The sequence below is a fragment of the Leuciscus leuciscus genome (genome assembly GCF_965113295.1).
Source record: "Leuciscus leuciscus genome assembly, chromosome: 3".
In the NCBI taxonomy this organism is placed as follows: Eukaryota; Metazoa; Chordata; class Actinopteri; order Cypriniformes; family Leuciscidae; genus Leuciscus; species Leuciscus leuciscus.
The window spans coordinates 1,089,926-1,103,133 of NC_138727.1; the positions used below are offsets into that span (position 1 = coordinate 1,089,926).

The 13,208-nt window shown below is 40.9% G+C and overlaps 1 protein-coding gene across 3 annotated transcripts in view; it reads left to right on the top strand.

The window, feature by feature from the left end:
- tpp2 (tripeptidyl peptidase 2) overlaps nt 1–13,208 on the top strand; it is a 39,967-nt gene that overhangs the window by 15,462 nt on the left and 11,297 nt on the right. For all 3 annotated transcript variants that reach the window (XM_082163757.1, XM_082163758.1, XM_082163759.1), the window contains exons 12-22: nt 5–176; nt 3,828–3,985; nt 4,517–4,593; nt 4,670–4,776; nt 5,070–5,224; nt 6,475–6,591; nt 7,141–7,241; nt 7,841–7,937; nt 8,025–8,162; nt 9,995–10,239; nt 12,075–12,153. In XM_082163757.1, coding sequence (XP_082019883.1) covers nt 5–176; nt 3,828–3,985; nt 4,517–4,593; nt 4,670–4,776; nt 5,070–5,224; nt 6,475–6,591; nt 7,141–7,241; nt 7,841–7,937; nt 8,025–8,162; nt 9,995–10,239; nt 12,075–12,153 — 1,446 coding nt within the window. The remainder of the gene's footprint in view (nt 1–4; nt 177–3,827; nt 3,986–4,516; nt 4,594–4,669; nt 4,777–5,069; nt 5,225–6,474; nt 6,592–7,140; nt 7,242–7,840; nt 7,938–8,024; nt 8,163–9,994; nt 10,240–12,074; nt 12,154–13,208) is intronic.

Sequence of the window (13,208 nt, forward strand, 5' to 3'; positions counted from 1 at the left end):
GCAGGTGGAGCGAGCGTTCGACTACCTCATGCAACACGTGTCTCTGCCCACCAGTGGCCTGGGCTTCAGCGTGACCGTAGGGTCTCAGAGAGGAATCTACCTCAGGGAACCGGCCCACGTCACCGGCCCGTCCGATCATGCCGTCGGCATCGAGCCCGTGTTTCCAGAGAACTCAGGTACACTACACTTCACTGAGGAACTCAGGTACACTACACTTCACAGAGGAACTCAGGTACACTACACTTCACTGAGGAACTCAGGTACACTACACTTCACAGAGGAACTCAGCTACACTACACTTCACTGAGGAACTCAGCTACACTACACTTCACTGAGGAACTCAGGTACACTACACTTCACTGAGGAACTCAGGTACACTACACTTCACTGAGGAACTCAGGTACACTACACTTCACAGAGGAACTCAGCTACACTACACTTCACTGAGGAACTCAGGTACACTACACTTCACAGAGGAACTCAGGTACACTACACTTCACAGAAGAACTCAGGTACACTACACTTCACTGAGGAACTCAGGTACACTACACTTCACTGAGGAACTCAGGTACACTACACTTCACTGAGGAACTCAGGTACACTACACTTCACAGAGGAACTCAGGTACACTACACTTCACTGAGGAACTCAGGTACACTACACTTCACTGAGGAACTCAGGTACACTACACTTCACAGAGGAACTCAGGTACACTACACTTCACAGAAGAACTCAGGTACACTACACTTCACTGAGGAACTCAGGTACACTACACTTCACTGAGGAACTCAGGTACACTACACTTCACTGAGGAACTCAGGTACACTACACTTCACTGAGGAACTCAGGTACACTACACTTCACAGAGGAACTCAGGTACACTACACTTCACAGAGGAACTCAGGTACACTACACTTCACTGAGGAACTCAGGTACACTACACTTCACTGAGGAACTCAGGTACACTACACTTCACTGAGGAACTCAGGTACACTACACTTCACTGAGGAACTCAGGTACACTACACTTCACAGAGGAACTCAGCTACACTACACTTCACTGAGGAACTCAGGTACACTACACTTCACAGAGGAACTCAGGTACACTACACTTCACAGAGGAACTCAGGTACACTACACTTCACAGAGGAACTCAGCTACACTACACTTCACTGAGGAACACAGGTACACTACACTTCACTGAGGAACTCAGGTACACTACACTTCACAGAGGAACTCAGCTACACTACACTTCACAGAGGAACTCAGCTACACTACACTTCACTGAGGAACACAGGTACACTACACTTCACTGAGGAACTCAGGTACACTACACTTCACAGAGGAACTCAGGTACACTACACTTCACAGAGGAACTCAGCTACACTACACTTCACTGAGGAACACAGGTACACTACACTTCACTGAGGAACACAGGTACACTACACTTCACTGAGGAACTCAGGTACACTACACTTCACTGAGGAACACAGGTACACTACACTTCACTGAGGAACACAGGTACACTACACTTCACTGAGGAACTCAGGTACACTACACTTCACTGAGGAACTCAGGTACACTACACTTCACAGAGGAACTCAGGTACACTACACTTCACTGAGGAACACAGGTACACTACACTTCACTGAGGAACACAGGTACACTACACTTCACTGAGGAACACAGGTACACTACACTTCACTGAGGAACACAGGTACACTACACTTCACTGAGGAACTCAGGTACACTACACTTCACAGAGGAACTCAGGTACACTACACTTCACTGAGGAACTCAGGTACTCTACACTTCACTGAGGAACTCAGGTACACTACACTTCACTGAGGAACTCAGGTACACTACACTTCACTGAGGAACTCAGGTACACTACACTTCACTGAGGAACTCAGGTACACTACACTTCACTGAGGAACTCAGGTACACTACACTTCACAGAGGAACTCAGGTACACTACACTTCACTGAGGAACTCAGGTACACTACACTTCACTGAGGAACTCAGGTACACTACACTTCACTGAGGAACTCAGGTACACTACACTTCACTGAGGAACTCAATGTGTTCGAGCTCATTGTGCTGAAAACACCTACTTTGGTTTTAAATAGCTTATAAATCTCTCATATTATGACCCATTAATAACACTTTCTCTTCTATTCTATATCTATTTATAAAAATAAATAAAAAGTACATCTACTGCGTTAGACTAAACTGGGAAGTGTCACAGCACTTGCATATTGTTGTCCTATTGTTAGTTTCACTGCTTCTATTTATAAGTCGCTTTGGATAAAAGTGTCTGCGAAATGAATGAATGTAAATATTATCACCATATATTGGATTTAATCTTTTTATCAACTTGTTTTCTTTAAAGTCCCCCTGTAGGCAATCATTTTATCCCTTAAAACTCACCAAAATGACATTTAAAAAAAAAACTCCTTTGAAATAAGGTCTTCATGTCTTAAAATATCTTGAATGTAACTCGACACCCTTGCCTCATTTAGTATGCGCGGTTCTATGAATATGCAAATGAGCCCCACCTCCACTCACTCACTCAGCTCAGAGATCCACTGGTTGACGATCACTCGTTGATCTGATTGGTTACAAGGTCGTTTGTGACGTCAGAAACACCAGCGATTTCAAAGCGTGTGTTTGAGACTGTCTTTGGTTCACTGCAGTTTTAAGGAGGAAATACTCAGTAATGCTGTCGACTTATGAATTTACACATGGTTTGTGTTAAAGCATATTAATAACACCACATAGACACATAAACTACATTAAAAGCTGGATTTACACCACAGGGGGGCTTTAACATTTGCTCAGTCATGCTCCTAATCAGTGAGGCCTGCTGTCAATCAGATCCAAAAAGTTTTTTTTTAAGGTGTCATTGTTACAGTGTAATTACTGAAAGTACTGAGTAATATTAATTAACTACATTTACTTACTATAGGGTTAGGGTAGGATTAGGATTTGGTTATGGGTTAGTTGCATATAATTATGCATAATTACATGTACTTACTATAGTAATAACAGTTAACATGTAACAAGGACACTTTAACATAGTGTTACCGTCACTTACCGTCACGGCCTGCAGCCATGTCACCCTGTAGCCCAAGACTGGTTGCCCACTGAAGCTAAGCAGGGCTGAGCCTGGTTAGTACCTGGATGGGAGACCTCCTGAGAAAACCAGGTTGCTACTGGAAGAGGTGTTAGTGAGGCCAGCAGGGGGCGCTCACCCTGTGGTCTGTGTGGGTCCTAACGCCCCTGTATAGTGATGGGGACACTATACTGTCAAAGAGCACCGTCCTTCGGATGAGGCGTTAAACCGAGGTTCTGACTCTCTGTGGTCATTAAAAATCCCAGGATGTCTTTCGAAAGAGTAGGGGTGTAACCCCGGCATCCTGGCCAAATTTGCCCCTTGGCCTCTGTCCATCATGGCCTCCTAATCATCCCCATATACTGATTGGCTTCATCACTGTCTCCTCTCCACCAGTAAGCTGGTGTGTGGTGGGCGTTCTGGCGCAATATGGCTGCCGTCGCATCATCCAAGTGGATGCTGCACATTGGTGGTGGTTGAGGAGATTCCCCCCTTCTATGTAGGGCGCTTTGAGTGCTGAGAAAAGCGCTATATAAATGTAATGAATTATTATTATTATTATTACTTTTCTTCTCACTCATCATCTTTTTTGCTGAACTTGTTGCAATGCATTCTGGGATTGCATCACCTTAATTTATCATATGATGAACCAGACATAATTCTCTGTAAAGCTGCTTTGAAACGATGTGTATTGTGGGATGTTTTCTCCGCAGAGAACTCGGCCCGTATCTCTCTGCAGCTTCATCTGGCTCTCGTCTGCAACGCGACCTGGGTTCACTGTCCGTCACACCTGGAGCTCATGAACCAGTGCCGCCACCTGAACGTGCGCATCGACCCGCAGGGCCTGCGAGAGGGGCTTCACTACACAGAGGCACGGCAACACAATCACATTCCCTCCGTCCTCACAGTTTTAAATGTCCTGATTTGTCTTAAGGGATAGTTCACCCAAAAGTGAAAATTAACCCATGATTTACTCACCCTGAAGTCATCCTAGGTGTATATGACATTCTTCTCTCAGACGAACACAATCAAAGTTATAAAAAAAATGTCCTGGCTCTTCCAAGCTTAATAATGGCAGTGAATGGCCTTTTCTGTTTTGAAGCCCATAAAAGTGCATCTATCTATGATAAATAGATGAATAGATGCACTTTCATCATGAATAGATGCACTTTTATGATGGATAGATGCACTTTTATGATGGATAGATGCACTTTTATAGAATTTCTTGCCATTCACTGCCATTATAAAGCTTGGAAGAGCCAGGACATATTTTAATATAACTCTGATTGTATTCGTCTGAAAGAAGAATGTCATATACACCTAGAATGACTTCAGGGTGAGTAAATCATGGGCTAATTTTCACTTTTGCGTGAACTATCCCTCTAATGATGGTGTTTTGCAGGTGTGTGGATTCGACACGTCGGCTCTCGGCGCTGGTCCTCTCTTCAGAGTGCCTATAACGGTTATAATCCCTGCCAAGTGAGTCCAACTTCACCTGCCTGCGTCCGTGACGGTGTGTTTCTGCTGGTGTGTGACGTGTGTTTGTGTCTTATAGAGTCACTGATACTCACAGTCAGGAGGTCTCGTTCACAGACGTCCACTTCAGACCAGGACAGATCCGCCGGCATTTCATCAACGTTCCCCGTGGAGCATCATGGGCAGGTGATGTGTGTTCTGGCTAACCTGGCTGAGAAATCATTAAAGGAGTAGTTCACTTAAGAATTAAAATCTTCTGATAATTTACCCTCCCCACGTCATGCAAGATATAATTTCTTTTCGACTGAAGAAGGAAAGACATGATCATCTTGGATGACGTGTGGAGAGAGTAAATTATCAGGAGGTTTTAATTCTGAAGTCAACTACTCCTTTAATGTTGCTATCGTGACCCCACTGGTGTGAACGAATGATGCATCAGTGCAACGCCGCAAATCTTTGATCTATGATTATTTTCTCAGAGATCTCATTAACGTCTCACTCTGGAGACGTGTCGTCGAAGTTCGTCCTGCATGCGGTTCATCTGGTGAAGCAGCGAGCGTATCGAGCCAATGAGTTTTATAAGTTCTCGTCTCTGCTGGAGAAAGGCTCGCTCACGGAGGCTTTTCCTGTGCTGGTACGCAATACATACATGGTTTACATATGTGATCAAAGGGATAGTTCACCCAAAAATGAAAATTAGCCCATGATTTACTCACGCTCAAGTCATCCTAGGTGTATATGACATTCTTCTTTCAGACGAACACAATCAGAGTTAAATAAAAAAATGTCCTCGCTCTTCCAAGCTTTATAATGGCAGTGAATAGTTGTTTCTGTTTTGAAGTCCATTAAAAAGTGCATCTATCCATCATAAAAGTGCATCTGTCCATCATAAAAGTGCATCTGTCCTTCATAAAAGTGCATCTATCCATCATAAAAGTGCATCTGTCCATGATAAAAGTGCATCCATCCATCATAAAAGTGCATCATATCCATCATAAAAGTGCATCTGTCCATCATAAAAGTGCATCTATCCATGATAAAAGTGCATCTGTACTTCATAAAAGTGCATCTATCCATCATAAAAGTGCATCTGTCCATCATAAAAGTGCATCTATCCATGATAAAAGTGCATCTATCCATGATAAAAGTGCATCATATCCATCATAAAAGTGCATCTATCCATCATAAAAGTGCATCTATCCATCATAAAAGTGCATCTATCCATGATAAAAGTCCATCTGTCCATCATAAAAGTGCATCTGTCCATCATAAAAGTGCATCTGTCCATCATAAGTGCATCTGTCCATCATAAGTGCATCTGTCCATCATAAAAGTGCATCTGTCCATCATAAAAGTGCATCTATCCATCATAAGTGCATCTGTCCATCATAAAAGTGCATCTGTCCATCATAAAAGTGCATCTATCCATCATAAGTGCATCTGTCCATCATAAAAGTGCATCTGTCCATCATAAAAGTGCATCTATCCATCATAAAAGTGCATCTATCCATGATAAAAGTGCATCTATCCATGATAAAAGTGCATCTATCCATGATAAAAGTGCATCTGTCCATGATAAAAGTGCATCTGTCCATCATAAAAGTGCATCTGTCCATCATAAAAGTGCATCTATCATCATAAAAGTGCATCTGTCCATCATAAAAGTGCATCTGTCCATCATAAAAGTGCATCTGTCCATCATAAAAGTGCATCTGTCCATCATAAAAGTGCATCTATCATCATAAAAGTGCATCTATCCATCATAAAAGTGCATCTATCCATCATAAAAGTGCTAATTTTCATTTTTGGGTGAACTATCCCCTTAATATTAGTTTTGCTGTGTCGATCAGGTCACATGTTCATCTTTGTGTGTGTGTTTCTCAGCCAGGACGGACTCTGGAGTTGTGTGTCGCTCGCTGGTGGGCGAGTCTCGGTGATGTCAACATTGATTATGTCATTTCCTTCCACGGGCTGGTGACATCACCCTCCCCTCTTCACATTGTGAGTCGCTTTAGGCTTTCGTATTTCACAGCACCTTTCTTTTAATGCTTTTATTCATCAAGGATGCATTAAAATGATCAAAACTCACATTTATAATGTTACAAAATATGCTATTTCAAATAAATGCAACATTCTATTCATCAAAGAATCCTGAAAATAAAATGCATCAGTTTCCACAAAAATATGAACCGTTTTCAACACTGATAATAATCATAAATGTTTCTTGAGCATCAAATCATCATATTAGAGTGATTTGTGAAGGATCATGTGACACTGAAGACTGGAGTAATGATGCTGAAAATTCAGCTTTGATCACAGGAATAAATTACACTTTACTATATATTCACATAGAAAACAGATGATTTACATTATAACAATATTTCACAGTTTTTACTGTGTTTTTGATCAAATAAACGCAGCCTTGGTGAGTGTAAGAGACTTTCAAAACATTATAAAATCATGTTGCTAAAAGATCAAACTTTTAAAGTACCGTGTGTCAGATGTGTTGTTCATTATGGACTCTTGTTTGGTGTGTTCCTGTGTATCTAGCACGCCTCTGAAGGGATTTCTAGTTTTGAGGTCTGTTCTCCATTGAGATATGAAGATGTTTCCCCAACAATCACCTTGAAGAACTGGGTTCAGCCCCTCAGGTATCCACACACAACTCGCAGATGGACATTACACTGGTCTTTTCTCCTCTATTGTGTCGTATATCCGAGCGAAACGCTTCTGGAACAAATGTGGGCGGGGCTTGATTGTGTCTGTGGGGGAATTGATTGGATGGTTGTGGTTTGCTATTGGCTGATCTCATGTGAGTGACAGGTTATAGCCCCGCCCTCATCATCAGAGAAGAGAAGAGATGCTGCAAGAGGAACTTATTCTGATTTAAGATTATGAGGAACATTAACACAATAATGATGATGTGCACCGATAAACATTGATTTCGTTAAAAAATCAATAAACATTAAAATGCTGATTTAATGCTGACTTTACAAAAAATGTCCAGTGACTTCCTAAGCTTTTTAAAGCATCTTGCTCTCGTGATCTAGTGTGCATCAGTTTACACACTCATGCTCACTGTCAGAATGATGTTCAGTAATGCCCATAAATACAGTTTAAGTGGGATATGAAGTGTTTTAGATCGTAAACCACATAAGCTAAAGCCTTCCTCTGGGAGATCTTCCAGTGTAATGTGTTTAAATATGCATGATGAACCTCTACTGTGTGTGTGTGTGTGTCTCCTCTATAGGCCTTTGAGCGCTAAAATCAAACCCCTCGGCCTCAGAGATGTGTTACCCAACAACAGACAGCTCTATGAGATCGTCCTCACGTATAATTTCCATCAGGTGTGTTTTTACCTCTGCGTCCTCAACGTTTATGATGAGTTATAGTTGTGTTGTCGCCATAATGGTTGATTGATGTTGATGTTTCAGCCCAAGAGTGGCGAGGTGATGCCCAGCTGTCCACTGCTGTGCGAGTTATTATACGAGTCTGAGTTTGACAGTCAACTCTGGCTGCTGTTTGACCAGAACAAGAGGCTCATGGGATCTGGAGATGCCTACCCACACCAGGTAACCAGAACAACGCCAGCCTTCACCGCACGTTTCTCTAGCACAGTGTGATCGGGGTGCAGCGGATCTCAGTTGATCGTGATGCGTACGGATCAGCTCCCCACGGTTCGATTCGCGGACTAACTGCTAAATTTAACCATCATAGAGTGAAAGTTTATCATTTGGATGAGTTTTGTCTTGCCAATTTACACATTCAAACAATTTTAAACATGGAAGAAGAGGCAAAAATAAGGACTTGTGCGTTAACTGTACACACACACACACACACACACACACACACACACACACACACACACACACACACACACACACACACACACACACACACACACACACACACCCCCGCTGAGAGAGAGAGAGAGGCTCTAATTGATTACTCTTTTGTGTTTCCTTGACCTTGAACAGACACACAAACACACAATTATGTCTATAAATGTATATTCTCTCGGTTCTGTCATGAGTGGACAGTTGAGAAAGAAACCGGATGTTTTCGGTCTTAAAGTGACAGAAGCCTAATATTCCTGCGTCATTGATGTTAATAAAACAACAAAATACAGCTTTAACAAAGATGAAACCATATTTAATTTCTACTGTGAACAAAGTGTTATTTTACATTAGGCTTAATTATTATTAATTGTTAAACTTTGTAACCTTGTAATGCTTGTAATTTGTGTATTTGTTCTTATTTTATTACTGACTGTTCACTTGTGTTTAATAATGTTTGAACTTTATCAGTTAGGCTAGTAGTTTTTAATGTGATATCGAAAACTTCTAAGTGCTCTTTTAGTAATAAATATAAAGCCCCATATTTATATACAGTACAGGCCAAAAGTTTGGACACATTACTATTTTTAATGTTTTTGAAAGAAGTTTCTTCTGCTCATCAAGCCTGCATTTATTTGATCAAAAATACAGAATTTTTTTTTTTATATTGTGATATATGATTACAATTTAAAATAATTGGTTTTCAATTTATTATACTTTATCATTTATTTCTGTGATGCAAAGCTGAATTTTCAGCATCATTACTCCAGTCTATCACATGATCCTTTAGAAATCATTCTAATATAATGATTCATTATCAAAGTTTGAAACAGTTCTGCTGCTTAATATTTTTTCATAACCTGTGATACTTTTTTAGGATACTTTGATGAATAAAAAAAAAAAAGCAAAAAAAAAAAGCAAATGTTTTAAAATAGAAATCTTCTGTAACAGCAATATACGCTACTGGTCAGTCATTTTTTTTCTTTCTTTTTTTGAAATAAATCAATACTTTTATTCAGCAAGGATGTGTTAAATTGATAAAAAGTGATAGTAAAGAAGATTTATATTATTAGAAAATATTTTTTATTTTGAATAAATGCAGTTCTTTTTAACCTTTTATTCATCAAATATATTAGGCAGCAGAACTGTGTCCAACACTCATAATAAATCAGAATATTAGAATGATTTCTAAAGGATCATGTGATAGACTGGAGTAATGATCCTGAAAATTCAGCTTTGCATCACAGGAATAAATGATAATTTAAAGTATAATAAATTGAAAACCAATTAATTTAAATTGTAATAAAATATCACAATATAAAAAAAAAAATCTGTATTTTTGATCAAATAAATGCAGCCTTGATGAGCAGAAGAAACTTCTTTCAAAAACATTAAAAATAGTAATGTGTCCAAACTTTTGGCCTGCACTGTATAATATTATTATAAAAAATGTTTGTTTAAATGATCCGTGTCTCAAAAGCCGTAATTGATCGGCCCCGTGAGTGTTGTGACCCGTTGCACCGCTACAGTGATGTGTTCCGGCTCTGAGATGTGTTTTGTTCCCTCAGTACTCCCTGAAGCTGGAGAAGGGCGACTACACGGTGCGTCTGCAGGTGCGTCACGAGCAGCAGAGCGAGCTCGAGCGTCTGAAGGATCTGCCGTTCCTCGTCTCGCACCGGCTCTCCAACACACTCTCGCTGGACGTCTACGAGACGCACCGGGCCGCCATGATGGCCAAGAAGAAGTCCAACTCCGTCACGCTGAGCCCCGGCGCCGCTCAGCCCTTCTACATCACCGCTCTGCCTGACGACAAGTGAGTGAGGTTATCTTAAAGGGCTCATTGGATGCCAAATTCACTTTTATATGGTGTTTGCGTATAAATGTGTCTTTGCAGTGTGTGGACACAACCACCATACAATGAGAAAAATCCATTCACTACTTTTTTTTAATCCTCAAAAAGTCTAAACACTCTCAAGTATGTGTGAGTACAACAGGCAATCAGAGGTGTGTACGATTCTGCTCATAGCATCACATTTTTTAAATTTCAGTACCGAAGTCGGTACTTTTGACAACTCTATTTCCCGTATTAATATATTTACGCCCTCAGCCATTTGTATACCGTCCGCCAAGGCATCACTTTACGAGACGTGTCGAGTCATGGAAGAGAGCAGTTGCTCATTATCATTTAAAGAGACATGCACCGGAACGGGTCGCTGTGAACAGAGCTGTTTTTGAGGAGATAAAAGCGTGTTGTTTTACACAACCACTGAGGAATTTTAACCAAAGTATGTTACAAACTTTACATGAACACCCCAAAGAATCATACCAACTTGTGGAAAATAAGCATCCGATGACCCCTTTAAAGGTGTATGTAACTCTTTTTACTCGACTAAAGCATAAAAATATCATATGTTTTCAGATATTTAGGAAACATGCTAAGTTCACATCCTCGTTTCTCTGATTAACACTTCTACAGCCAGTTATTTTACTTTGAAATGTGCGTTCCGTGTTGTCAGTCGGTTTTGGTCTGTGTGACTCCGCCCACTGCCATTTCACCCTATAGTATTTCGTCGACACCCCGGGGTGCCAGTTAGCAGGAAACACAGCGTATTGTAGCCTTGAAAACAAGCAAACAAACTGGGCCAGAGATCGCAGATTCCACACTACCTAGAAAGCCTCGATATCCATCTATAAATCTCTATGAACGAGAGCATATTAAAACGCGGGTAAATCAACTCATTAACTTACAGTGTGTAAGTCTCCTCGGCTTTCGTTGTCAATTGCGCTCGCTCCTGTTGTGAGGCCTCGATCTGGTAACCCGCGTGAGCGTCAAGTCTGAGGAGGCGGGGAAACAACTATCTCTGATATTTTGAATTTGGACTGCAGTACCTATCTCGACCACTAGCTGTCATTCTTACAGACTGCACCTTTAAGTTTACCTGTGCGTCTCCAGTGACACTTTCAAATATCATACTCAGGTGAACTCACCTCTGACCGCGTTGGTTGCCGCCTAAGACTAGCTATTCTGACTGCTTAAGAATTATAGTTGCCTGACTATCGCAATCTAACCCCAGCTAAGAGTCATACACAGAGTCGAACGACGTCTCGTTCCCTTTTGAACACTATCACTTGGGAATAAGGTCTCTAGTGCTCCACTAACCTGTTGCACAGCATTAACTAAACAGACTCCAGGCATTACCTTCGAATATGCTTTAATCACGGCTGGAGGATCTCAGACCAATTTCAGAGAGAATCCCACCAGCAAAAAGAATACAACAGTTTTTATAGAAGCATGGCAAAAGTGACATGATGCATTACATGAGTTCTCTACAATTTGATTGGTTCTTCATAAGCAAACCCTTCTGTTACTAGGTAGACGCAAACTGTTTTCTTACTTGCTTCACTTTGTTACTCAAAGTCATGAATTTTATAAATTTAGATATGTCTAGTTTAATTTCCCCTTTTGTTATATTCAGACATGATTCACTAACATACAGACACTGCCTGAAGTGTTTTTGTCCAAAAAGTTTGGAAACATTTAGGATTTAGAAGCATATGAATGTTATTCCTGCAAGAAAATGAAATGTTAGTTTTGATTAATAAAAAAAAATCCATCAGAGGATGCAGATGCTTGTGTTTGTGTTTCAGGATCCCTAAAGGTGCCGGTCCGGGCGGATACATCACCGGCTCTCTGGTTCTGCCCAAGAGTGAGTTCGGCAAAAAAGCAGTGAGTCTTCAAACACGACGTTCATTCTAGATCTGCATGCTGGCACTCGGCTCTCATCGGCCCGTTTGTGTTTCCATGCCCGTCTGTTTCCTCATTAGGGGTGTGCGATACTGGCAGAAAATGATAACTCCGTATTTTGGGGGATTTTGTTGGTAACAATAATTAAATGATATTTCGCGGAGTGTGTTTGTGTGCTGGTTTATGTAAGGTGCTGCGAGCAAATCACTCCGCAGAAGTAGCAGTGCTTCGCCTTCTGAGAATATAGTTCCCAGTATGTATATCAAATGTGATTTACAAATCACAACATGTAAATAGGAAAATGTTGGCGTTATTTTGTCACCTATTGGGAGCAGTATGCTAGCTGGAGCCATTTACCTCCAGTCTTTATGCTAAGCTAGGCTAGTGGTGGGTGCGTCAGACAGAGTTACGGCACGCACGGAGATGAGAAGGGTGTGTGTGGACTTATCTAACTCTGGGGGATATGGTGAATAAGCTAAAGTCCCAAAAAGTCGGCGTGTTCCTTTAAGACTTATATAAGCTATATAAGTCAATTATACTATTATATAGTTATAACACACAATTGTGACTTTATAACTCGCAAATGTGACCATCATATAGAAGCATGACTAAAACCATATATTTATTTTTAGTCATTCTCACTTCATTCTACTAGACTACATCACACAGCCAAAGCATGGGCTCTCATTGTTTGTTTTTCGCTTTTACACGAGTGACATACTCACTGTCAGCTCCCAGATCATTACATTTGATATTTAGATTCGTAGATGATGCGTATCACACACCCCTACTCACGTGTGTTCAATATTTGATCAGTTAATGATTTCTGTCCTGATTTCACGGCTGGTGGCGGTTGTGCTTCACAATGACTTTACGTATAAATCGAAACAGCAACTTGTGATATAAGAGCATGTCTTTCACATGTGCTGGTGTTTCACTGTCATGGTGCTGGTTCCCGATAGACTATACGACACAGGTATGTCGTGTCATTCAAGAGTTGAGTTTACAATATTTACATCTGTGGATTTGGCATGCTT